Raw genomic sequence first — 27,732 nt, 5'->3', positions numbered from 1 at the left:
TACAGAAGGTAATCCCATGAGATTTAACTCGGTGAGCTGCTTTTCTGTGTGATACTTGTTTCGGGTTTCTGTCCCACATTTGGTCCTTGGCAGGTGAAAAATATGCACATTAGCATTATATATCCCTTTAATTTTGCATGACTCTTTTTTTCCAGGTAATTAGGCCAGAAAAATATTCAAGGCAGCTTTGCTTTTGGGCAGTGGAATTAAAAAAAGAGAAAGAAAAGGGGAGGGGGAGAAGGCATTTAATAAATGTAGTTATTTGTATATTTCTACTGGTTTGTTTGTGGCCTGTGAAAATCCACGCTGATAAAACACATTTGTTAAGAGAGTCTATTATTACTTTATTAAAGTTATTTTGAGTTACAATTTTTTGATGCCCATTGATTTATTTGGTGCTACAAAGATTATTTTTCTGTTTTCTCATGGACAACAATGATTTCTTATGACTGGGGCTTAGTATATCATGATGTTTGTTATTGGATTATATGAAAGAGATGAAAAAGGGGATTTAATTTTGGTTTTATTTGATAAGTATTCTGTGCTGTGATAATTGATGGTAGTTATTACTAGTGCACTTTTTGTTGTTAAAAAATTTTACGGTATTTCTTTCCTTACAGACCTTAGGAAATTGCATTAAGATGCACTGTAATCCCATTTTGGTCATTAAATGTACGCGCTGGATGAAATCTATCACGATATTAAAAAAAAAAAAAGAAGTTGAAGTTGCATGCTCAAAATGCTCAAATGTGAATGAAATGTTTTCTTAAAATGCCTTATAGCCAAGATATTACAGTAAAATAATGGAAGGGGAAATAACTGTCCCGCCAGCTGAGCGAGTAAATAGATTTTCAGCACTACAGGGCAGGAAGGTCACACTTACATGTTATCAACATCTATACTGAAGCTCAGTGCCTTTCAAAGGCAGTTGCCTTTCTGAGTCTCCCTTGCTGTGGTCTTGCCCTCCCTCTTCACAAGCTTGCAAGGAACTGGAATATTTGAAAGGATTACTTTGTCTTAAACAGCAGAGGAACCGCATTCCTCCTGCGTGCTGCGCCTCTGTGTGCCACTTTGTGTTTCCTGACACAAGGACAGGGTCAGCTGGCTGAGTCTGGTGTTGCTGTTAATGGAATGTGACATGCTGTTGAAATGATTAATTAATCTCCAAAATGTTTTGAAAGAGGGTTTCTTTGTTTTTGCATTTTACCTTCACTGATTTATAATGATTATGGCTTTCATTATAAAGGGGAAAAAAAAATAAAAGGAAAAAAATTAAAGTGATTGCAGAACTAGGCTGTACCTGCAGAGAGATGTGCACAAAGTAATTTTGCAAGTATATAGCTACCTGAGTGTGGTCTGAACAACCACTATCAATCTGGCATCTAGTGGTCCTGCCCTTCCTCATTTTTCTCCACCATGCTTTCCCACTCCTTCCTTTTGGCTGAGCTTGTGGTTTACCCAATGCACAACAAGCTGGTTTGGGAACCCAGCTCAAAATTAATCCTACCAAAATATTGGTAGGTTGCCTCCTGGTTTCATTAAAACGTACTTGTCCAGGATCCAGTGGAAAATGCCTACTTTTCTGCACAGTTTTTAATTTTGGCATTAACGCTGGCAGTGTTGTTCAGGGAAAGGTTATTGCAGTAAGTGTTCTCATCACCTGGTCGAAAGAAAAAGGGCTGCCATTCGCAAGAAGTGGCACAGCTTTCCAGTGTGCTTCCTGGGCCAGTGCTGGAGGAATCCAAAGCATGTGAGCTTAACTGCATGGCTCCTGTGAAGTGTGATTACTGTTATCTGGGAGCTTTTTGTAAATTCATGAATGCCTTGTCATCTAGATTAAAACCAAACCGGTATGTGTAGGGGATATGTAATTTTTTTCCTCAGAAGTTTACAGACTGGGAGGGGTGCATATCCACGGTGAAAGGTCAGACTGCCCTCCTCACTTAAGCTCCCTGATTTTCAGGGTACTTTAACACAACACACTGGAGGTTTCTGTAGTGATCTGGAGGGCTAAAAATGCTGAAAAGCATTTACAGCATTAAACATGCAATAAGGCCGCCATCTAAAAGCCTGGCAGACATGCATCTACCCGACTCCCTCAGGATCTTGGCTGATCCCTTTTCTGCAGACCTGGCTGCTCGGCTGATTCCTCTCTCCTTCCCTCATCCCCCTTCCTGCTGTTTTCTCCTATTAATGAGCTGTTCCACCTGCATCCCTCCCCAAAGCACTTCAGCTCTTGGCCATCTGTCACGCTTACTGCGTGTGCATCCTCCCCGTTGGTACCGGCAAGCACCGACCTTGAACTGGATGAACAGCTTACACACTGGCACATGGCCTCGTATTCTTATGAATAACTCACTTTCTGTGTTGCATAGGAAATGACATTCCTGGGCTGCCTAGGTGTAAATGCTTTGCCTGGACGTACAGTTTCCAGGCAAAGATGTGTCCCATGAGACTGCAGGGGCTTGCGGTGTGACACATGGGCCTCTACGAAGGTTTCACCAGGCATTGAAATTCATGCCCTGCCCTAATAACACAGTTGGTTCAGGACCCATCTTCAGCTATTAGCTGCAGTTTTGTACAAAGCTTTTACAGGTGACTTTCTTCACGCGTGAAAATCTGCAAAATGGCTCCATGAGTGCAGTGAGGCTAAGCGTATTTTCCAAGGCAGATTATTTTTGGTTTGCTTAAGAATAGCTTTAGGTGAATCAGCAAAAAGGCTTCTCGACTTCCTCTCTCTGTGTAATTATAAGATGCAATTCTAAATCAGGTGCTTAGTCATGGTAAATTGTGAAAACTGTGCTGCTCATTGGCAAGCTGTTGTTATATTGAACATATTTATTGTGTTGTTTTTTCTTAAAAAGATGTTTGACTTGAAACGAGCTGAAGAGTAACTTAAATGGCAAGAACCCGTGTTTTTCAAACTGTTACAGGATAGGATAACTAAACATGACAGGTGTTCATGGTTTTCTGACAAGATAATTTAGAGTGATTTGCAGTGTTATTACAGACCTCAACCCCAAGCTGAATTCAGTCTGTTAAAAACTACAGAGCAAAACCTTGGTGCTTGCCAGTGTAAGGGGTATATATGTTGTCAGGTGAGGCTTCCAAATGTCAGGGAATTTCATGTCAGAACTCCTCGGAGTCCTTGCACTGTAATGCAAAAGCTACAGAGAGCCCATAGTGCAGACCACTATGTCCAGCAGGATGAAGAGCAGCAGGAGAAAAGAGGGAGGACTCCATTTTCATTGTTTCATGGGGATTTAAGGAAATTTGGAGGCCCACAACCACCACCGAGGCCTGGTCTCTAGGGGACAAATGATGTTTTATTCACGATTTATTTATTTTTTGGTGTGGCATTGTGTTTTAACAGTTTCACTCCTTGGCTCCGATGTACTACAGAGGGTCAGCAGCAGCTGTGATAGTTTATGATATCACCAAGCAGGTAAGGCTTTCTGCATGCTTTCTGCCTATGGTAAGTGCTCTGCTTGGGCCCAGGTTTGATGCAAAACCTACAGCTTCAGCGGGGCTGAGGTTTGCAGCACCTCTGGAGGTCATCTGGTCTGATCCCCCTGCTCAGCAGGGACACCCAGAGCCGGTGGAAATGAATTTTACTGCAAAAAAAAAAAAAACAACCAACAGCTAGCTGCTTCGTCAACTGGACAGAAATTCTGTCGTTTACATGTTACCAATTATTTTTAAGTAAGCATATAATCTCGTGTTTGCATTGAAGGACTGAAGTCTTCCATAGCTGCTTAACTTTGAAACCAGTAGTGAAATAAGCCTCTGACCTTTGGCTCAACATTATTCATTTGGAATGAAAATTGTATTTTCAGATGCTGAACTGCTCTTCCTCATTTCTTAGCCAGAGGAGGTTGGAGGCTCTAGCTGAATTCCTTTCCCCTGTTTTTGAAAGAAGCCCCCTACTGATAAAGCCAAGTTAGAGGAGACATTAATGGATGGATGGACATAACAGTTCACTTGCATTTTATTCCTATCTTGCAAATTGAATTATTTATTGCTAAGTTGACAAGGCTGAGTTGGTTCTCCAGTGCATTAGTGTAACGATCTGTGGCAGCGGATGGTGGCCACTATAGCACAGTGGTGCTATTCTCCTTTGCTAATTTGCCAAGAAAAGATGAGAATGAGTGAATTATACTGAACTGATGGTTATTTGTAATTTAAATGTCTGTTAGTTGATCTTGCAATGAGTTGTAAGAATAGAACTTGGTTTTGCGATCCTTTTTCCAAACTTATGTGGAACAACTCACAAAATAGAGGGGAAAGTAGGAGATGTGTATTTCACTTTTTGATGCCTAAAATTCACAGAGTTGACCATTAGAGTAGAATGGGTGTTTTTTCCCAAATGACTGACAGTGCTCCCTCTTTGGAGATATTAAAGTTAATGTAGTAAAATGAATTTTTCTAGGAATAAAAGTGATTTTAATCCTATTAATTCAGTAGTGTGCACAAGTAGAAAATTTACTATTAAAAGATAGGTATCATCAAAAAGTATTTGAATTTTGTACTTGGAGGGGAAAAGCCAGATGAATTGTCACCTGTCTCTTTCATTTACTAATGAGTAAACTGAGGTTTACCAGGTCACAAATTTGGAAATACAGGAGTGTGGCTGTGTGTGTGAGAAGGAGAGAGAGGGGTCATTGAAAACTCTTCTGGACATTGCTGAAAATATGAGAGTGACTGAGATAATCCCTTAGGGAAAAGCTGAAATGAGACAAATGAAGCTCATGTGAAAAATGAAGGAAATCAGTTGCTAAATAAACTTAAAAGAAGAGCTGTGGCAGTTTCTTCATCAGTGAATATTTAAGAGAAACATTCAGTTCTGCTTGAAAATAAAGAAATTTAAAAACAGTGAACGAGTTTCACAACAGTGAAAATTTGTGGCAGTCTTATGATGTAGTTTGGAAAGCAGATTGCATAGATCCATCAATCTTTTAGACTTGAGGTCTATGAAACTATTACATTAGTACTGTCAAAGCTGTGCTCCTCTGACTTGAAAAAAAAACAAAAAAAAACACCAAAAATCAAATAGAAACATCAATGGCAACTATGCTTTTAGCTTATTTATCATCTCTCTGATTTAGGATTCATTTCATACTTTGAAGAAATGGGTGAAAGAACTAAAAGAACATGGTCCTGAAAACATTGTAATGGCCATCGCTGGAAACAAATGTGATCTTTCTGATATCAGGTAATGCATCCATTTTTCCTGTTGCTTTGATTGCAGTGACTTTGATTGCGTTTTCTTCCTTCAAGTAACCAATTTGCTTTACTTTTGTCTTCCAATCACGTTAAAAATGCGGAATATGTTATGGTATGAGCAAACCCAGCAATGAAAAACTCAGCTAGAAGGATGGGCCTGAGGTAGAGTAACTTTATTCAGAGTAATTTTGAGAACTTGTGCTTTATGCTTTGCAACAACTGAAACTGTCTCATATGGGATGTAGAAAGTGTGTGTTTTTTTTGTGTGTGTGTATTTTTCTTCGAGCGTGACCTTCAGGTAAGACTTGTCACCTGTGCGGAGCAAGAACGTCTTGGGAGAGTGAGGGGAAGGCAGAATCTGCTGAGATTATGTTGTTTGGGATGAGAGCGAAGCTAGATTCACTCTTTTGCTTGTTAGCTGTATTTTGGGTTTGCATTTATCCTTTTGGGGAGTGGAAGCACATTCTGTTGCGCAACAGTGAAACCTTTGTGTCAGTCCATGACTGTTATTTCTTGCTTCAGCTCCATGGCTATATTTGGCTCTCTTTTAAGGACGTCAAAGACTGTCACGGTTGTTCAGATATATCCCCATTGTTTTATAGTAGTTACTTTGGCCCAGGTTCACTAGAACTCTGAAGCACATGTGTGTCTTGAAGTAAGTGATGCAGTGTTTAATGACTCAAGGAATATATAAGGGTTGAGCCTGTGTAATTTTTTTTCCTCACTCCTCAGTCAGTCCTAAACCAAAACAAAACTGAGTCACAGCTTTCTGTAAAACCTGAACAAGCCCTGACACTGGAGACTCCTGGTTTTCTAAGAATGGGGGACACAATACGTTGGTATCTCCTACATGATGAAGTGATATGTTTGTCAGCATGGTGAAACTGAGTCCTGTACTATGAAATATTAAAGGTCTCCAAATTTGAAGCAGAAACAAGAGGAAAGGATGTTCAGAAAAAATATAAGCTAAAATCAGCTGGCAGGAATCTGAGCTTTCAGTTGCCCTGAGAGTCACTTCAAATTTATTGCTTAAATGTTCTGAGCAATACATTTGCCCGATTAAATCAAGGATAATAAATTTGGAGATTGTCAAAAATGGCACTAATTGCAAATGAATCTATAGCCTCTCCTCCCCCTCCCTTCTGGTAGCATTTGCTGTGGCTGCAAGCTTTCAAATGTGTTCTACTGGAGACGTGTTAATGTAGGGACATGAAGAAAAGCTTGCACTATAGACGTGTTGTGAGAATACCGTGGTTCCTCAGTGAGTGACTGTGCTTTTCCTGCCACGTTACCCACCACGTTTACTCAGACGTTACGTCTACTGATTGCTGATCATCCATTTCTTGCTCCTGTTTGGCCAGTGCAGCTCTTCCATGCACAAAATATCCCAGTGTTTGCATGGTGCTCATTGTCTTCAATGAACTAATGTGTCTTAGTCATTTTGTTGCCCTCCCCCACATAATTATGAAAAGTTTTGAGAATTTTTTTCCTCTTCAATTATTCTTTCTGCATCCCCTCAGCCTTTTCTCTTTGTAAAGTCATCCAGCAATGTGAATTTAAAGAGATTTTTGGTGGACAAATAGAGAGCAGACTGTATCATACACTTTATTTTCTCAGTTTTTCCAGAAATCTGATTGTTTCTGCAACACATGTATCTGTATGTATTCTCTGTCTGCTTTATGTCTTAAAAGTGTCTTCAGTAAAAATGATTATAGGTGGAATGTGTCACCAATTTATCACACTGTCTTCAATGAGTAGAAATGCATATGTGTTTGGGCACGGAGAATTTAAAAGTAAAACAATGTGAGCACACAAAAGCAAGCTGCTGTTTGTATGCTTTTTTGGCATCTCTGTTTGGTTTTGTAGAACTTCTGGCAGATATTTTGTTGGGAATTAGAGAGACAGCTGCTTTAAAAACCTACATGAATGGAAGCAATAGAGGACTGGCTGACCAGGTCCCAGTTGATTTCATTCTGCCATCTCTATGAAAGTAGGAGGCAATATAAGGAGGTATGAATGGAAGCAGTAGGAACTGATTCTTTTCCTCTGGCAAAAGGCTGGCACTATTTTTCATAATCATTGGCCATGTTACCCTCCTCATTTAGTATCTAAAAACTGTGTTTGATCTGCCAGATGGATTTGGGACACACAGTAGTCATGCTGCTTTTCACAGTGTTGTTAATAGGCTATCAGCAGTTCTTGGTGCTTTGTGGAAGTAAATTTCTTCTTCACTTTGAAGGATTTTCTACTGCTAGACAGGCAGTTTTATTTAGTATAAATCCCCATCTTTGTTATAATGCTGTTGACTATAATACTGCTGAATGTTTGGCATATTTTTAAGTAATAACCTTTTCCTACTGATATGTGTCCTGTCCTTCTGACAGGTCATTAAAAAGTAGTTTCAAAGGCAGAAGCTGAGATATAAATATGAAAAAGTTGTAAATGTCCTATATATATATATATATATATATATGAGCAATAAAGAAGTAATAGTCATAACAGCAACTGAGTAGTGATTACTTCTCTGAAAATATGGTGCACCTTCTTAACATATCATGTTCACTGGAAAGTGCCAGGTCCTTGGTTAGAGAATCCATCAAAATTTCCTGCTCAGGTCTTTCCCCTATCCATCTAGAATACTTATTTATTTCAGTAACTATTCAGAAAATCTCAATGGGGATTGAATCAACAGAACGCTTTGGAAAGCATAAAATGAAATAATTGATAAATTTCAAACTGGGTATTCTTCTAACTTTCCCTGTAGGCCTGGAACTTTCTCAGCTTTCTCAACACTATGATGGTGGTTCTTCACCCATCTTGATGTTTATTCACTTATTGGCTTAGAGTTTGATCATTTCTGCTTTTTCTTTTGGACTGACATTCAGGCTATGCACATGTACATCAAGTGGAGTTTTCAGTTCCAGCAGCACTGGAGGGAGATATTTACTGCCATGTGCTGTGGGAGTTTATAGGCTTCCTTTAGAAATGTCATCAGAGAGGGCTCAGAAGTTTTGACATGCTTCCTTGGAATATTCTCATGTGCTGCTGTTTTATCTTTTCCTGGAATGCTGAAGTTTGCTTTCTTATCTAAGTTACAGCAAGCCTGCATTACATAACCCTATGCTCTGAAATGTCTGCTTTACTGTGGTTTGAATATTATGTTATGTAGTTAATTTTCTTTTTTACTTTTTTTTTTTTTTTTTTTAATCTCCATGGCCATCCACAGATGGCAATACCTTTCATGATAAAGGCCAAGGTGCAGTTTCACAGTTAGCAAGGAGAAAGCTGCTTTCACAGTGCCTTCTTCATTAGAAAGACATGTAATAAAAAGAAGCAAGTAGTGGAAGCAAGCTCCAGATACTGTAATTGCAGTCTAATTTTTTGGAAACCACTTGTAATAAATCAGGAAACTATTCTGCCTCTTTAGATTTTTCCCATGAGCAGCAGACCTGAATTATTTAAAATAATATACCTCCATAAACTAACTGGGAAATTACACTGTTGTGCTCCCACTGAGATACCTCCTGTTAAAGTCCGAGACACTGGTAATAGGAAGAAATTGTACGAGGAATCTCTGGATTAGTACTTCACAGCTGTGGGGTGAAGGTGTTGAAGCAAATTCTGTGCAACATGCAACAGTAAAGCCATACAAAACACAGCAGTTGAAATACTGAACAACTGGAAATAAAAGTAACATTGGTGGCTTGGTACTTCAGCATGTGTTCACATGTTAGCATTCAGTTTCTCTTTCTGAGATGTTGCTCAAATTCAGGAAGAGCAGGGGTTACAGATAATGGCAGGCACAGCCGGGATCAGCGTAGCCACCTGGCTCAGGCAGATGCAACATCAGCGTGGGACTTGCTTTGTGTCTGAAGCAGTTATTTTGCATGTTGTGAACTGCATTTACCAATGTTTCACACATGAAGCCCTGGCTACGAAATGAGGACATGTAATTTTAGGATGGCATCACTTTGGTGACATGGCACAGATTGGTTTTATTCCCCCAGCGAATCTGGTACTCTCAGATTTGTTCTTGCCAATGAGCTTGGAGTCAATGGCTTTCATATTTCTTTTCAGAGCCTGCCTTACTTTCCTTCACATTGCAAACTCTTAGATATGCGATGCTCTTATTGTTTTCTTCCACAGTAGTCATACGCTATGTTGTCTGAATACATGGTAAGGACAGTACTGCTGCTGGCTGCATCAGCAGAGCTGTAGGTCTTTTGCTAGTGTTTTAATGCTTTTCTTACTAAGGTCACATTTAAAAGACAAATAAATGGGGTTGTCATTTAATTTATCTCACTTCTTTCAAGGCATGCATTCAACAGCAGGTCAACAAATCTGTAAATCGGTCATTGGTGAAATACGGATATGTTGAGTGTGACTAAATGACAAAAGAAAAAGATGACTTCTTTTGCAGGGAGGACGAGCATACTAATGCTTTTCTGATTAGGCTGTGTTTAATGTTCCAGTGTTGCGCTGCAGGAAGCTTCAGATTTATTTAATGTGTGTGGTTGTACTGAACTGACAGTATTTAGCTGCAACGTTGTTTTTAAGTATATTTCTGTCAAGGCAGGCATCTATGACCACCTGAAACGTGTATCGCAATCATGTCATTTTATGTGTTTGAGAAAGAAGAAAAAAGAACATGAAAATGAAGCTATTTCAGAGGATGATGGGCAGTAGCTGTCCCTGGAGATATTTGGTACACTTTAACCCACAGTACTGTTGTGATTATCTTGTTTTTAAGAACTCACTGAAAGGAGTTCTTCTTGAAGGAAATCGAGTACGTGATCAAAAGGGTTAATTTGAATAAACATGTATGTTCTAGATCTGGTTACCTTCCAAATATTACTACGTGACACATTCAAAAAACAAGCAAAACCCAGGGCCTTTTGATACAAATTATTTTGTGAAGTCCACAATGGTCTTTTGTATCTTGGATCAGTCTTTCTTGAGTTACTCTGCTGTATCCATGTGGGCCAGGGTGGAAGCAGGAATCACATGGTTTATCAACACATATTAATCATTCTGAGATAAAGATTTGAGCAATTACAACAAAGAAGCTATTTTTTAAACTAAATTCTTTTTTGAAAAACTGCTTTCATTTATTTGTCAATTTTCTTATAGGGAGGTTCCTATCAAGGATGCCAAAGAATACGCAGAATCTATAGGTGCAATTGTTGTTGAAACCAGTGCAAAGAATGCTGTTAACATTGAAGAACTCTTTCAAGGAATAAGTAAGTAAATTATATTATAAACAAGATTTTACTTATTTATTTTAAATGGTGATTGTTTAGAGGGCTTCTGGAAATGGTTGTCTGCTTCGGGTCTAAAGTTTTCTTTCCCAAGGACATCAAGAAATTCATTAGGCCAGTAGTGTGGCTGCTTTTTATGCAGATGTAAGCTAAGAGTGACTTTGAATGTGCTAGAGCAAAACATAGTAGATACAGGGTAGGCCTATTCCTTCTAAATCTGTGTCTAAATCCCAAACTGGGTCATATCTTATGTTTCAGACCAAGTCTGTTGTAGAGGAGACACTGCTGATCTTATCATCATGTTGATAAAAACATAAATGTTGAGAAATATGCCTGGAGGGCTACAACAAGTAGAAAACAGTCATTGCAGTGGAATCCATTAAAACAAACAAACAAACAAACAAATAAATAAATAATCTCTCTAAGTCTTTTAACAAGATGAAGTTGACGTTCCTTACAAGGATCAGAAAAAATGTCTGGTTCAGTTTGTGTCCTACAAATTCCACTTTGAGTCTCTGGCTAAGAGTGGGGGGAATTGCAGGACCCTGTGGGCTGAAAGAGGCCTCAGGAGACCTTCAGTCCAACTTGTCCCTCAAAACAGACTTGCTAGTGAGTTCAGACCAGGTTGCTCAGGCCTTTTTCCAGCTGGGCCCAAGGGTAGATGTCCCACAACCTGTCTGGGCAGCCAAATTCAGTACTTAAATAGTCTTCACAGTGGCATGGCCCTCTCCGTCCACCACACCCTATATCAAGTCAGAACCTCCCCTGGTTCAATTCTTGGCCACTGCCACACCAGTTTGCCAACATTTTTCTTAGGTTGTGGTGCCCCAAACTGGAAGCATTACTCAGCAGGCGTTACACTATCTAGGGGGAGCTAAACACTTCACTTGATCCTACTGGCTTAAGTGTTGTTGGTATGACTCTGGATGCTGTTGGCCACCTTTGCTGCCAGGGAGCACTGCTGGCTTGTGCTCAACTTGCTGCCCACAGGTCCTTTGTGGCAGAGCTTCTCCCTGGGCTGCCAGTCCCCAGGCTGTCTTGTAGCCAGGGGCTCTTCCTTTCCCCATGAAGGACTTGGCATTTGTCCTTTCTGAATCACATAATGCTCCTGTTGTCTCACTCCTCCTTCTAGCCTAATGCCTTCTGAACAGCAGCCCTGCCCTCTAGTATATTGACTGCACCTTTGAATTTGAGGCTTGGAGTAGGTGTGTATTTTTTCTCCTTCAGGTCACCAATAAAAGATGTTAAGCAAGGTACCTGAAGCACTCCACTTGTAGCTGGCTTACAGGTAGATGCATGCTGTTAACCAGTGGCCTTTAAGTCTGATGATCCAGCCAAATTTTCACACAGCTAATAGTCTACCTATCTAGACAATAAAAGCCTGACTTGGGTATATCAGGATGCTGTAGGAGAAAATGTTGAAAGTCTTGCTGAAGTCAAGGTAGGGTGACATCTAGTTCTCTCCCCTCATCACAGATCCAGCAAGATTTCGTCGTTTAGGGCAATAAGGCTTGTCAGGTATGATTTACCCTTGTTAAGTCCATGCTGAGCGGTCCTGTTCATGTTTATGTTCATGTCCTTTACTTTCATGTGCTCGGAAGCAGCTTCTAAGAGGATTTTTTCCATGTTTTTTCCAGGAAGCAGAGTGAGGCCGACCAGCCTGTAGACCCCAGGCTTATTATTCTTGCCCTTTTGGAAGACAGATGTAATATTTGCCTTTCTTCAGTCATAGGGGACCTCCCTCAATGTCTCAAACCTTTCAGATATGATAGAGATCATAAAGATCAGCTTTGCAGTGACATTGGGTCTCTTTCCCTGTGCACCCTCAGGCCTGTAGGGGTTGAGAGTTCTTAAAAGCTCCATGACTTGATCCTCTTTCATCACTAGTGGTTCCTCCTCTCCCTGAATCCTGTTTTTGGGGGTGCAGAGGCCTAGGAGACTAGTCAATAGGAGGCCAGCTCAACCTCACCTTTGTTTCTCTAAGGTCTTTATTTTATTTCCCTTCATGTATTCATAAATCAGCTGGTATTATCTATTATGTTTTGCCTGTTCAAGTATTGCTGGGCTTGCATGGGTTGTATTTGAAATTGTCAATGAGAACTGATTTTCCTAGAATACGTCTACCTTTCTGTTATGTCCTTTGAAAAAGGGCGAATGTGTAACATGGCTGTCTGGAGGAACCGGTTCTTCCTTGTGATAGTTTATTCCTTGCCTGTCTCTGATGGTTGTGAATGTTCTAGCGGAGGAACTCATCCTTGCCACGTAATTAGATAATTAGTTTCCATTTTTGATAGGCAGCGCTGCAGCTGGCAGCATGAACTGCCCCTAATAATGGGTATATTAGATGAGGAAAATCAGCTAAATTGAATTTCGTATGAACTAGATAAGCAGGCAAGTGCACTTAATACCACAGGCAATTATTTCTATATATAGAAATATTAGGTCTCAGTGGATGTACTCGTGACTTTATCAAGTACTCAGAGGAGAGAAAGGAGAGATTTGGTAGTATGTGTTCACAGAAATACAGTGAAAACCAAGTGAAAAACGCTTAGCCAGCAGGAGAAATGAATTAGCATGATTATGACAGAGTAAAGGGATATCTTTCTGATGTGTTATACCACTTCAGTCTTTGTATTTAGGGCTCCAGTGAGCAGGCTGCGACTTCAAAAATAGCCTATCTTTGGACCAAGTTGCATGGCAACATTTCTGCCTTTTCTGTGTTTGAAGCCCCTCTGTGGGGCTCCAACCCTGTTGACAGTTTCATTCATGTGGTGTCCTGTAGGTCTTGCTGCTGCTTTGGGTTTGCTTTCATGCTGCCTGAGAGATTGTGCCCTTCTCACTGTGCTTCTGTAGAAGGGCATGGTGCAGCTCCCCAGCCCCAGAGCAGAGGCAGCAGCTACTGTGTATAGTGGCTCTTGTAGGTATACTACCTTAATGTATTGTCTGCTTTGCAGTCTGCATTGAAGAGGAGATTCCAACACGTGTGGAGAATTTCTCCATTAAAAGCCTTCCCAAAATAGATGCGGCAAACAGAAAGGGTAGACTACATTTTAATTTATCTGAAAAGTTACCTTCTGCTGGCTTACATATTATATTTCCAAGGCTGTTTGAGCATAACCATTTCAGCTTTCTAAAGTGGATAACAGCTGTCTCTTTTGCAGGGGAAATACGGTGAATGGAGTGAAATAGTATAATGGGAAAAAATTACTCCATGTAATGATAAAGAGAAAGTGGAAAATAAAAGGGAAACTGGATCGTTTTGCTAACAACCGGATAAATCTTGACAAAATTATAAATGGAGTCATCTGTCTGTAACCTCCATAAAGTTATTATATTGCATTGTTTTTAAAAGTGTTTTGTTTTTTTTTTTTTTTTCTGATAAGTCTCAGGATTCGAGTATTTGACTGCTCTGAGGTATGTCTTAGTTGCAGAGCCTCAAAACAAATATGTTATCCTTAATTCTTCACATGAAAGTACAAGATGTGAAAGACTGGAATCTGCAAAAACTTTTGATTTTTTGACAGTGGGGCAACTCTGGTGGGACAGGGACTCTGCAGGCAGTATACTTAGGCTAATAAAGTTGGGGATGCAGATTTAGCAAAAGAGTCAGCAAAGTCAGGTGTCCTCTGTGCTGGAGAGTTTTCACCGAGCTGCGTAATCAAATGCAGCTCCTGGCTGTCTCATGTACCTCTGTGATTTCAGATGGCAAGCCAGTCAACTTAGCCTGATTACATTTAGCAGCGCCTGACTGAAGGCTTGCTGTGATTGTGAAACATCACGTGGCTGCTTATTTCTCTGTAAACAAGAAAAGAATGTCATTAGTACAGTCATATATTCCCTGCTTGGATTAAATTTTTCCAGATGACTTTCTTGAAAGGTTTTTGGCATCAAAAGGGTTTCAGATTTTTATATATATATAAGATTATATATTATGATTATATATAATGTATTTATTTCATGTGTTCCAGTGGTTGTGTTGTTTATGTTTGTTAGGGTTTCTTGTTTTGTTTAAAAGATAAGCGTCTATGCAAGTGATTGCTAATTAAGTTTTGATTCCTAGCCTTAGAAGAATCACAGCCCTAGGAGATGCTGGGAACTCGCCACTTGTATAGACTTCAGCAACGGCAAAAATGCCAGGAATGTATTTAAAAATAGTGGTAAAAGTTGTGGATGTGTGTTGGGTCACACCACGTCTGTATGTCCCTTCTTGTTTATGGGTACACTGCAGTACACTGACCGCTGATTGTGCCTGTGAAGGCAGCTTACCCATCAGGTTTTAAATGACTAAACAAGCTTTCCCAAGCAATCACACCCTTGTAATTTTCAAACACCCGCTCATTTAACAAGTAAAACAAGCCTTCGTTACATTATTCAAATCTAGTACACACCCAGCTGTTTCTCTTCAGTGTGTGTGTGTGTGTATACTGCCTGTTATCTGAGCATGGAGGTGCCCCAGATACGAAAGAGAAGATTACATAAAAGCCACCCCTGCAAATGCCAGCTGAGATGTACCTCCCAGGTTAACAGCCCTCCGCCTCCGCAGGTCCAAAGGTAAACAGGCAGTGGGACAAGTAAGCTGCTGAAGAATACCTAGCCAAATGAAATAGGAAATAGCCATGTGCTTAAGCGACAAATAAACTCTGGCTGTGCATTATTTCTTCAAGTCTGGCAAATATAGGGGCCGGTGTGCTACCAAAGGAACCAAGGTTGGAGCATTTCAGCATCCTCTGTGAAATGAGGAATAGGATTATCGGGGTTTCGCTGCAGAAGGCTTGTAAAGAGCTGTTATCACACTCCAGTCTTACTGATGGTAGTACTAAGAGCACAAGACAGTCTTATGTTTAACAATCCATTGAAGAAAGTTCTTCCTAGAGTAGGCTTGCTAATTAGAGCAGAGAGTTTCTGTCTCTGGATACAACCTTTCATGTGGTAAATGCTCAGTTATACACATATGAAGCTATTGATTTTCTGATGCCTTGCCAGCAGCTCATATATTGAATATTTAATGTAACCCAAATACTTGTTTCCTAGAAATACTGGGAGATTAAAAAACAACAACAACAACAAAAAAGACCCTCTAGAGTTTATAGTTTAACCACTCATATACTTAACAGACTGCAGAGGAATGTATAAAATGGCCTTACTTACATGAACAGAGTTGTAGGTGGGCAATTGCAGAGCTTTGTGTTGTTTTCATCGTGGTATCTTTTGATAGGCAGAGATCTGTGAACTACTGTGGAGAGGTCTGTGAAAGACATTTTAAGCAAATCAAATACTTTCATACTACAGTGAAATTCACATGCCACTTCTGGCATGTGATTTGCTATAGCCCAAGCTCATAACTGAATTTTTGTGGGGGATATTCACAATACTGTAAAAGATGGAAGAAGATTTGAGATTATATTCTTTACAGTTTATGGTCCCTGTGTTAGAGGATTATTTCTCCTCTTGCTTTCAAAATTTTGATTAGTGAGGCAAAATTTACTGGCCTTTGGACTAGTCTTAAACTTGTAAGGTCACGGAATTCTCTCCAACCATAGGTGAGCTTTTCAACATAACCAAATCAGTAAACTGAAACAGACCCAAATTAATTACAGCATGACCTCAACTCAAGATTGGAGCTCTTATTAATTAAAGTCTTTCTTTTTTATTAATTAAAGGCTTTCTGTTATTTACGTTGATGCATATAAGATTTTTTTTTTCTGGTGATTTTGATTACATGAACAGTATTGTCACATCCCCTTGCAAGAACTTGAATGTCACAATTTTATCCTTTTGCTTGGAAAAAAAAAAACAATCTTGGAGATGCTATTAGATATGCTATTAGAAGTATTAAAATAATTGCAACCTATGTTTACTTATGCAATGTCCTTTATTGTAAATGTGTGCTACCTTGCATGAAAATTTACTGCGTGAAGTAAACAGCTGTCAGCTCCATAAATTGGGAAAATTCTGCTTCACTGCAGTATGGGTGAGAAGAGGAAAATAGAGACTGACTACTGGGCCAAATTTTATAACCCACATCAGAGACACGGGGACATTCTAACATACCAGTGAAACTGGTTTCAAAGGATGAAGGGATTTGGGGAGATAAGAGGTGTGACTGCCATAAGTCCTACAAGCACAAAGGGTCACATATGCAAATGCCAAAACTGTTGGGTAAGATGTGCCTGCTGCATTCTGCCGTGCATTCACGGATGGCTGGCTTTGCTAATATGGCTTACAGAAAGCTGTACTTTGCAGGGGTTCACCTTGCTCTGGTTCAGCTAGCAGTTTTAGGAGGAGTTTCTGGCCACTGTCTAACCATTGTACTTGGGGCAGCCCAGCTTTTCTCAGGTGAGCCACAGCAAGCACGTTGTCAGAAAGCTGAGAGAAAACAGACATTAATTTTCCTTTCTCCTACACACACTAATTGACTATCTGTTCAGCACTTACAACTGGAGCATCACATTCAAAAAGGAACAAAGAGAGCAGATTTTATTACTGTGATGATGCGTCATGCTTCCAGCTGCAGCAGAGCAATCCCCGTCTGCCTTTCTTCAAGATCTTCTTGCAGAGCTGTCACCCAGTCCCTGTTGCCTCTTGCTTCCTGCTCCAGTTTTCTTTTTTCTTCCCTCTTATTTTCTTTACCTCTTGTCCCTCCCTCCCTTCCTTTGCCTCTGGCACTCTCAGAACCACAATTCCCAGAGTGCCAATTAATCTCTTTGCATTACAAATCTCAGATTCAAAAGCAGGAGTTGGAACTCAGCCGGGCATTGGAGCAGACCCTGACCTTCAGACATGCCAGAAAGGGGGATATAGCTGATTTAGTGCTTCCCACCTGTTAACCTGGGAAGTTCACTTCAGAACCTTGATATTTCTGTAATCCTACCTTGAGCAGTCTGTTGTGATGATTATTATTTTATACATGATTATGTGCTTATTGGAATGAGATCATGGAGGACCCCAAGGCCTCTGCATAGAGGTGAATGTTTGCCAACAATTTCATTGCGTGAAATAATCTATGAAACATGCCCTAAACATTAGCAAAATTAAATCAAAATATGTAATTACATAATTAATGCAGGTGCAAAATCTAATTTAAATCACAGTCAATAGACTTTACTCCATGTAAGTGTCAGTGATGGGAACCATATGGAGCTTTATATTGCCTCTAGCAGAATGATTTAATAATGAATCTTGAAGTTCCCCCTTTTACCAGTTCTTAGATAAATGTATGCACATCTATTTTTCTCTAATCACCTGTTTCATCTGGAATCCTAAAGCATGTGCTTGGTATTCTTTTGTCAAATAGTAAGCTGGCTGGCTGTGTCCTGCTCTGTAAAATGTGGAAAAGGTATTTGATTTATGGTCTAGTTTGTTCAGTTAAGCAACAGAAGAGTTCCATATCTCACAGAACTTTTGAGCTAACTCAGTCTTAACAGAGCAATATTTGGTCTGAGGAGGAACTGTCTTAATCTATCTATTTCTCGAGCAGAGAATTGTTGGGCCAAATGTTGGGGCACTACTGCTCCTATCTGATGTCTACTGCATGAAGAAAGTAGCATACATTAGCAGTGCTGTAGGTTATAAAAGGTAGAGGTAGATGAGCATCTTTTTTTTTTTTTTAATTTTCTCTGGAACAGAAGTTATGTATGCCAGTGAAAAATACTTTTAAATTAGTATATACTTTTTAAAAAATTAATTCAGTTTATAACCTCTAGTGATCCTGACTCAGGGCCAGCTGGACTGTGTTGGTGTCAGCAATATTAGCGCTATGTTTATCAATAGCTGGATTACAACATGAGATGATGATGATCCTTTTAGGTAGCAATAGCAGTTGAGCTGTTTCAGAAGCACCAAATGCAGATGAAGGCTCGGCGTTTCTCTGCTAATCCTTCATGTTCTTTTGCAACGTAAACCTTTCCCTGTTACAGTGTGGTTGTGAGACTGGCTGCTAAGGAGGCCCAGGGGGAGACTATCAGCCACACAGCTTTCTGGCTGGTTATTTTCCTATTACCTAGATCCATTGCTCTGTAATGAAAGCATGCTTTCTAAAATTAATACCATTTCCCACGACCCTTAGTGAAGAATCACCATATCGTTTGCTGTGGAGCCGGTTCCCAGTTAGTTATTAGACTGAGCTTCATGCTCCAGCAGAGTTACTCCTGTCAGCTCCTCATTGGATGGTAAAAGTTCCTTGAGCAGGGATAAGTCTGGTTACTAAAATTAAAATGATTTAACTCAGTGGCTTAACAAATGTTGTAATAGGAGAAATAATGATAGGAGAAATAATAAACTCACCTACAAAAAAACAACCAACCAACCAAACAAACAACCAAACAAAAAAACTCAGACTTGTAAACTTTTAATCTGTTTAAAACTTTATTTCCTTGCGTTGAATTCAAGGGGGGATATCAAAACAACAGAAAGCATGAGTGGTTAATGACAAACAGTACTTAAGATCAAAGCCCAGAATAATTAATCAGCAAATATTATGCCTAGAGATTTTTCTCTTTATGCTTGGTATCTGTTATCTACTTTTTAGAAAAAAAAATCATTATGAGAAATGAAACAAACCAAGGTGATTCTTAACCATGTGTATGGTGTCCTGCCGTGAACTGGCCAAAGTGTTTGCTGACCTTGAAGCTTACAATGTTTTTGCTCCAAAGATAAGCTTGCCTGCTTGTTTGCATACCATCAAAGTGCTACAGAAAAGATTTGAAACTTATAAGAACTATGAAATACTGAATGAGAAACAGAGATAATAAGTGTTTAATGCGGACTTCTAAAACAAAAGTTAAGCTAGTTTGCCTGTAAGAGCTCTCCTCTTCCCAACTTACTGTTAGAAGAAACAAATGTTTAGGGCTTGTTTGCTTAATGGTATCTTATGGAAACCATGTCCATAGATTCCAACTGTTTTTAGCTACATTGTGCTGTGGGACAAATGGGCAGGTTTTTATTTTACCTGGAAATCGTAGGTATGTCTCTAAAATGACAACATTATCTTCTTCGAAAGCCTCTTACAGATAATATGTTCTTCATAATTTCTAAAGCTTTCACGAATTAGTGGAGACAGTCCCCAAACAAAGCTGATAGAACTGATGACATCCTAACATCTCTGACCACCTATTCTGCTTTTTATTTTACCTCCAAAGGGCACTTAGATTATGACTAGATTTCTTGCTTGTATGCAGGGTGTAAAGCTGATATTTTACTAACCTAAAGTAGAGTGCAGAGCTGTAATGACAGTGCTTATACGTGCTTAAGCCCTCAAGATACTTGTTTCCTACTATGTTGGACCAGATACAGTATTTTTACCTTAGTAATATGACGAATTTTTGTCCTCTCATTCAGTTGTAGAAATACATAAGATTGTCTGCTCCAAAAGTCTCACTTTTGCTGTACAATACACCTGTTCAGACATGATTGAACAAGATAGATGAAATTTTGATGGATTTGACCAAAGGTAATTTAGGGACAAGTTTGACCAATGAAATATTGCTGTTTGATTTCATTGGGATTGGATTTTACCTGAACGGTTTTAATTCATTGCCACCACCCTCAGGTAATTTGCAGGACTCAGGCTTCAACATATATAAATAATTCATGGAATATTTGGAAAGATAGAGCTGTGAATAAATACAGCAGAGGATGGGGAAATCTGAACTCTTAAGACCCACCTGAATCATGATCAGCTGTTCACCGAGCCTTTATGTTCTCGAAGTGTCGTATAACAACAATTAAATATTTTGACTCTTGTTATTTAACATAGTTAGGAGTAAAAACAGGAGTAATTCACAGAATCTAGATTCAGCTTCAGAAAAAAATTTCCAGCAAATCCACAAGGTAGCGAGAAAGTAAGTTATCGTGACTGTAACCTCTGAGATACTGAAAGAGAGATGACACAGTAGGTGTAATGGAAAAGCCAGGCCTGACCAAAGACAGAGACCAGGGTTGGACTTGGGAAGATCTTGTTTTTCCTCTTACAATTCTGATAATTGAGCATATTATGGTATGTTGTCCATGAGTAGGTAAGCCAGTTAGACCAAAGATGCAGCAGTACTAATGAGACACAGGGTAGAGACGTGGATCAGTGCTTTATGCCCTGGGGGAGATGTCTACATCTTCTGTGATGGCTGAACTTCTTGCAGATGCTTAAAATAATCACCCCTTAAGATTATTAAGAAGTCAGGAGAGCTGGGGATGGGTGTTGTTAATTAATAAAAGCTGTCATCCCCGGAGACATAGGTACCCCTTGAAGGACAGAGGGATTCAATAAGAACAGATTTGTTTTTCTTTTCCAAGTATAGGCAGTATGTGTTTAATTACAGTACTTTGTAAAGCTCTAGTGTACAAGGACTAAATGACATGCAGATTTAGGAGTGTCAAGATCTTGTTAAACTAGAACCATTCATGTTTAAGTGGAATTAGGAGAAAGCCAAGAATTTTCTGCATCTTAGTTGTGAATTTCTAAGTAAGATAACTTTTTTAAATCCATGTGTAACAACTTCAGTGTACTTAGGGCTTTCTTTGATAGCCGTATTTCATATGTCTTTTTTAAATGTTAAAACATCCTCCTTTCATAAGCAAATGCAAGGGGAAAAGATTCAAGGTACAAAGAAGATGGTTCTTTTCTGGTGAAACTTTACAGATGTAATTCTTATGGAAGCTAAATCATCCAATTATCTGTATGCGTTGTTAGTACATTGGGAAAATTGAATTCGCTGTGTCTCCTCATGTATTTCAGGTCGGCAAATTCCACCCTTAGATCCTCATGAAAATGGTAACAATGGAGCAATCAAACTTGGAAAGCAGACTTCACAGACGGGTAGGCGGTGCTGCTGACCCAACTTGATCTTCTGAGATTTACTTGAAAAACAACACCGTTTGCTTTTTCACTGAGAAAGGACTTCATGATCTCGGTGATGTGGCTCCTTATCTTGAAAGCAGTAATTTCAATACTTCCCGTGAGTAATAATGCAAGGACCAGAAGTGGAAAGCTTTACTTCAAAGTGATTTTGCAAAACTTACTTGGAAAATCCTCTCAAAATTACAACGTCTTAAGAATTCTGATTCTCTGTTTAAGCCACTGACTTTTTTTTTTTTTTTTAATAAAAAGAACCTTTTATATTATAAATTGTAGATTTGCTACAAAAACTTCTCTTCTTACATTGCAAAGTGGACTTGGCATGTCTTTAGAGCTTTCTGTGTAATAATAGGGTGCAAAAACACATAAAACCTGAGTTTTGGCTTACAGTTTCTCTGCCATCTTGCTAGCTGGACTCTGCTTCCATATTTTTCTAAATCTGTAGCTTCAACTTCTGCGTTTGGTAAATGCCAGCAAGAACTGGACTGAATTTGCTAATTAGAAAAATGGAAACAAAGGATGAGTGAGTGCAATTTTTACAGGCTACAAGTCAAAATCTGTGTCATGAGGTTGCTGTGTATGTGAAAGAAGGAATCGTCATGAAGGAGACTGCTGGACCCCATGCAGTTCTCACTGCTCCAGAAAGAATGGAACTTGCAGCCACTACGCTTTGCCTGAAATCATTTCTTCTCCAGGGCACAGGCTTTATTAATCACTGCAATTGTAGAGAACACAAATGCCGGTTTAACCTCTGTTACTTACCATGTTTCCTCCAATTCTGTGTCCCAGACTGAAGTTGTCTCTGCTAAAAGATTCCACTTCTTTATTTCTAAAAGAGCACCACGCTGCCCCAGTGAGTTGGGAGGACTCCTTGGTTGTCTCACCTCAGCACCCCAAGAGGTCTCACTGCGGCTGTTTGAAGAATGGCAATTCTGTAGAAAAATGGTTTAAGAAAGCACCATATAATTTGGGTTTAAAGGCTGGAATATAATAAAACAAAGTAGAATGTTTCCTTACAAATGCAATTTTGTTCATTTGTGGAATAGTCTCTTCACCAACACGGGGATGCAGTTTGGAAGACCCATTGCTTGATACTTTTGAAGCTTAATGCACTTGAAAAAATACAGTGTAGAAAAATAAATCCAGTAGATGGCTACGTACTGGGAATATTGTAAAACCGTATGTGCTCTCCACTTTCATCTTTTATGAATGTGTGTGATTGAGATGATAAATCATGGCGCTCTCTTCTTCATCAATTCAAATTGAAATCTGAACTAGGGTAAGGAAAACAGGCTTCAAAAGCAGAGTCCCAGCCGCATTTCTCAGCATTCATTTGTTCTCTTACTAAGAAAGTTAACCTCAGCGCATGTTGTTGGGGGCCTTATGAAAAGTAATCAAAAGAGAAAAATAACTTCCTGCTATAAATCATAAACAGACAGGCTAGAGCTGGGCTTCTGTGTTTATGCATAAAAACAGACTTTATTGCTAGGTTGTGAGATTGCTTTGATAAATAGCAGTAAGTGTTAGCGCTTGAACCAGAGCTGGATATACTGAACAGGATTATTTCCTTTTCTTCAGAGGGCTGAAATAGTTAACATCAGGTGGGGTGTTCCCCACCTGCTCTTATCGAAGAATCTAAACTGCATTGTTTTTTTCACCTATGCTCCATGTTTCAGGTATTTTGGATTCCTTTGAAAGAACTTGTACTTGAAAATTTGTCCTTGGATAATGCACGTAGACACAAGAGCTACCAAGAGAAAGGATATTTAGGGTAAACTTTGTTATGTCACCTGTGTTGATATAAGACCTGTGCCACTGCTTAGTTGCAGCAAGTATTTTACAGATAATCCAGCGTCATTCACATGAAAATTTAATGAGGATATGGGGAGGGAGACAGGCTCCTTTAGGGACCCTCCTATCCCATCCCAGTGGAAGCACATCTGCTTGGCTCTTTCCCTGAGCTGTTGAGGAAGCCCACACAGCTACGGGAAAGCAGGGGAGGTTAACCAGGCCTGCAGTGCTAAAGAAATATCAAACTGATCAACAACACAGATTCAGGTAGTCAATGGGATCTGTGACCTCACACTGCAAGAGATCTGGTGATTCTCAAGTAAAACCCAGTCAAAGGCTAGACCCGTTACCAAGAAAACATGATAAGATTTAGCCCACGTTTTAGAAGAAGTTAGGAATTTTAGTTCAATGTATAGTAGTTATGCATAACTGACTTGTTAACTTCTCATCAATCTGTATGGCATCTTCCTTTTTGTAATGTGACATCTCAGAATGCATTAAACCCCACTTGAGATGTCTGAAAACTTTGTAAGACAACTCTATAAGTACCTGGTGTAGTCTGAATTTCTGCTGGAACTGGCAATTAGTGTTGGTCTGTGTGGAATAGATACTGTCTTGAACAAGCAGCTCTCACAGCTGCCGTTGAGCTGTTTGTGAATCACTGCAGGTTTGTGAGTTACATCTTCAAATAGTGTAGAACTGGAAATTGTTACAATGGATCTCTGGCAGATTTTAATATTCAAATGCTAGCGAAGTAGGCTCAAAGGTATTTTTGCATTTGGTGGGCCAAATCTAAATTACTTTATTCTGCTTTTAGTCAAGGAAATCTTAAATGAATAAGGATTTTGATCAAATAAGTTCTTGAAATTTGGGTTAAGGTAAGCTTCAGTGGACAGCTCTGAAGTCACAGGTGAAAATATAAAGCAACTGTATTGTATAGTTTCTTGCATATTCTTTGAAGACAGGGCCAGCATTCAATGATGGTGTTGTCTATCTGCTGTTTGTCAAAGCTGAAATGCAGCTTTAACCTGCCTCTTCAAACAGGGGAATGGTTGGTTTCAAAAATTGTGATTTTCAAATGTAAAATTTATGATTTCTGCTTTCTTCTGTTGCCTTCTTTGTTCAGAAAGTACCACCACCATTCTTAAACAGCCAGAAAAATGACATACAAAAAAAACTCTGAGTCAAAAGTTTCAGCAGCAACCGTAATTCCTTAGTAGTTAATGGCTGGTTGAAAGCTAAATTACTGTATAGGAACACTTAAATCTGTAGCTGACCTGCTCTAATAATAATAATAATAATAATAGCAATAATAATAATAGTGCTGCAGTTCTTCACTGACCAGCTGGTGCTGGACTTGTTGAAGATTGGTTTCCCCAGGAGAGCTGTCAGCAGGACTGAAACACGAGCTGCAGTGCCAAGTATGCTTGGTGGAGTCTGTTTGCACCATGATTCAAGGCTGTGACCGTCCAGTTGTGGGTGACTTGCTTTTCCAGCTAGTCATGAACTAGTTTAAAAAAAAAAAAAAGAAAAAAGGAACTAGTTTTCATATATGCTTTGCATATCTGTGTGTATATAAGTACAGTTTTATATTGCTATACTGACATGTAGTGTTTTCACTATGTCTGGTTCTCATATACTGCACATTGTATTCTGTAAGTACATTTTTTTTTAATGATCATTTCATCTTTAGGAACTAAAAGCTACAGGCTGAAGGTTAGCAAGAAGATGAAGATACACATAGGTACAATTGTTGACTTGCCATTCTTATGCATGAAAATGGCATATTATAGAAAAAGTTGGTCTTGCAGACAGAAATCTACAAAACACCATTATTATCAAAGAATTGAGACTCAGAAGTATTGAAGTTGCACTAAAAAAAAAAAGGGAAAAAAAAAAAAAGAAAAAAATAAAAAAAGTCCAATTATTTTTGTTCAGGGTACAGCAGGTCTATCTGAAGTGTTACAATATAACATGGGTATACGTTAACAACTAGAAAAGTTATCTATCATCCCTTGTCTTCTCACTAATCCTTCATGGCATGTGATGATAAGCATGACTAGATATAATGAGAGCACTCTGACTATAATCAGACCTTTTCAGTAAAGTGATGATGTATTTTAGTATCCTACCCTTAATTATTTAAACCACAGTCAGTGATAAATTGTCAGTTTAAAATCACTTACTAAGTACTTTTTCTCTGTTTTGTTTATATAAGGGCTTTGATTGGGCTGGACCCACTCGCTTCATGTATAGGATGCTGCAATCTGTTAATACTTTCTGTTTTACATATTAATTGTATCATACCTAATAATATTTTTGCCCTAAAACGTAGTTTTTGTGTTTTATTTAACCTACAGTGATTAATGCTAATAAATGTTTTAAATACCTTTGATTTGGGGATGTCTGGTTTCAATAAAGCAGAACAAAATATGTCCTGCTTTTCACATTATTTGCTCTTGAAAAAGGGCTATCTGCAGATTATTTAATGGGTATTTAAAATGCTGCTTGAAACTGTGTGTGAGTGGACTGCCCTTCTAGCAGAAGCTGAACGCATTCTGGGAGGATCCTGGAGCTCAGCCGGGCTTTCAAAAAAACAGGAAAAGAGCACCTGAAGATTCCTTTGCCAAAAGTTGTTTGACTTACCCCTTAGAAGAGAGGTACCTGAGTGGCCAGTACCAGCGTGGAAATTTAGACGAGTGGCTATCAGGAAAAAGTGGGCTTGTGGTTACCACTCGCTTGGAATAGTAAAGGTGACTAGTATGGCTCATATGACACGTAACTCTTTTGTACATTTTATATTTGGTGGCACATTTCTTTTACTTTTTATTGATGCCCCTTGAGTGTGTCTTTAGGAATTAACACTCCCGTAAGAAGTACGCAGTATTTCATACTTCTTAGTGCTACTGTTTCAAGAGGCCTTTAAACTCACCTGAATTTGTTGCACTGTCTGATTCAGAGATTTAAGGTTACTAACACAGTGATGAGGATCATGAATAAAGGTCTTATTTTTTAAGGGAAAATAGGATTTTGGAGTAAAGCTTTTCTAACTACCATGATAAATTCAATGCACACCAATAAACGAGAAGCACAGTAAGAAATCTTAATCAATATGTTGACTTACAAGACCATGGTGACTAAGAAGTAACAGGTGACTAAAGCCACCATTTGTCTATGCAAGGAGAAACCAGTATTTCAGAGGGGATTATGTAGGCTGTGAGTTTACATCCCACTTGAAGATACCCAGCAAGATCTGTTCCCCATGCTAAAGCATTCATAATCACATTGAAAAATTACATATCTCTTTCCAGCTATTCAAAAATAAAAATGCACCCAGGTACATAACCATGAACTGCTCTGTTCAGTGGTGCCCAGCACCTGGATAGGAGGCAGCGGGCACAGGCTCTGGGCCCCAGGCCACCCTTGTGTGCTGTGCGGGTGGCCGAGCACTGGCTCAGGCTGCCCAGAGAGGCCGTGGGGTCTCCTCATGGAGACCTTCAGAAGCTGCCTGGCCGTGGTGCTGGGCACCCTGCTCTGGGTGGCCCTGCTGGGGCAGGGGCTGGGGCAAGGGGCCTCCAGAGGGCCCTGACAGCCTCAGCTGTGTTGGTGTTCTGTACATAATTCAAAGAAAGCCTAAGTAAGCTGCCTGTAACTGCTGTCAGTGTGTTGGAAAATCAGAAGTGAATGCTGTTTTTCCTTCCGATGTGGGGAGCTGTGCCCTCTGACAACAAGTCCTTGCATTGTCAGTGGGAGGTTTCACGTGGCTTGGGAGCATGTTCTCGTAGTGCTTTAGGTTAGTTTGCAGTTTTATTTTGCAATGAGGGGGGAACTGTACAGATGGCTGGGAAATAAACCCTCTCTGCTTTCCTTTTGAAAACTGAAGGTTGTGTCTCAGGGTACATAAGAAAAAGTATTTGATGTTACAGGCTTCAAAAACTCCCCTAATGCAGCTTCAGTCTTTCTACAGAGAGCATCATAGGACACCCTGCTGTGATCTCTCAAGCGCTCTTCTGAAACGAGGACAGTAAGTCTGATGAAATAGTCTGTGTATCTACTTCATACTTCCACCCCCTCACCTAATCTGCAAAAGTGTTTAGGCTACTATCAGATTTGTGAAATACCTCTTTTCCCTGAAAGGAAAACAGGAGGCTGTGAGATTTTTCTTTCCCTCCTTGATGTTGTTTTACACAGGGCTACAGAGTAATTTTCTTAAAAGCGTTAAAACACTCACGGGAGGACAGAGTGGCTGAAAGTATTTGTGCCAACCCCTCCATTAATTGGTGCAGGTTACTCCCTAAGGACCCAGCTACAACAATAGGATGCATTCATGTCTAATGGTGTTCTTGACCGTTAATAAGATCTGCTTTTGATTAGATCTATTTAGCAGCTGGAGCAGTGCTAATTTCATTGTTTGATATAAAATAATTGCTTTTTTTTTTCACTGTTCAAAAATAACTCCTGACTAGAAACTGTAAAATCAATGGTTGACCACATTTAGCAGGTTAAAATGAGAAGGAATAAGTAATAGCATAACATAGCATAATACAGCTTGTCTGAAAAATCAATTTCAGATGGGTTTCTTCTCTCTGGATTAAGCTCTGCAAAAAAAGT

The 27,732-nt window shown here is 39.4% G+C and overlaps 1 protein-coding gene across 1 annotated transcript in view; it reads left to right on the top strand.

The window, feature by feature from the left end:
• RAB31 (RAB31, member RAS oncogene family) overlaps window positions 1-25,516 on the top strand; it is a 62,966-nt gene extending 37,450 nt beyond the window's left edge. The window contains exons 4-7 of the mRNA XM_084507840.1: window positions 3,374-3,445; window positions 5,106-5,212; window positions 10,354-10,463; window positions 21,211-25,516. Coding sequence (XP_084363966.1) covers window positions 3,374-3,445; window positions 5,106-5,212; window positions 10,354-10,463; window positions 21,211-21,308 — 387 coding nt within the window. The 3' untranslated portion in view covers window positions 21,309-25,516. The remainder of the gene's footprint in view (window positions 1-3,373; window positions 3,446-5,105; window positions 5,213-10,353; window positions 10,464-21,210) is intronic.
• The last annotated feature ends 2,216 nt before the right edge of the window (window positions 25,517-27,732 follow it).

The sequence above is a fragment of the Aythya ferina genome (assembly GCF_964211825.1).
Source record: "Aythya ferina genome assembly, chromosome: 2".
NCBI classification, from domain to species: Eukaryota; Metazoa; Chordata; class Aves; order Anseriformes; family Anatidae; genus Aythya; species Aythya ferina.
The sequence above is the reverse complement of the archived record's forward strand: the minus strand, read 5'-3'. Positions and strand labels throughout refer to the sequence as shown.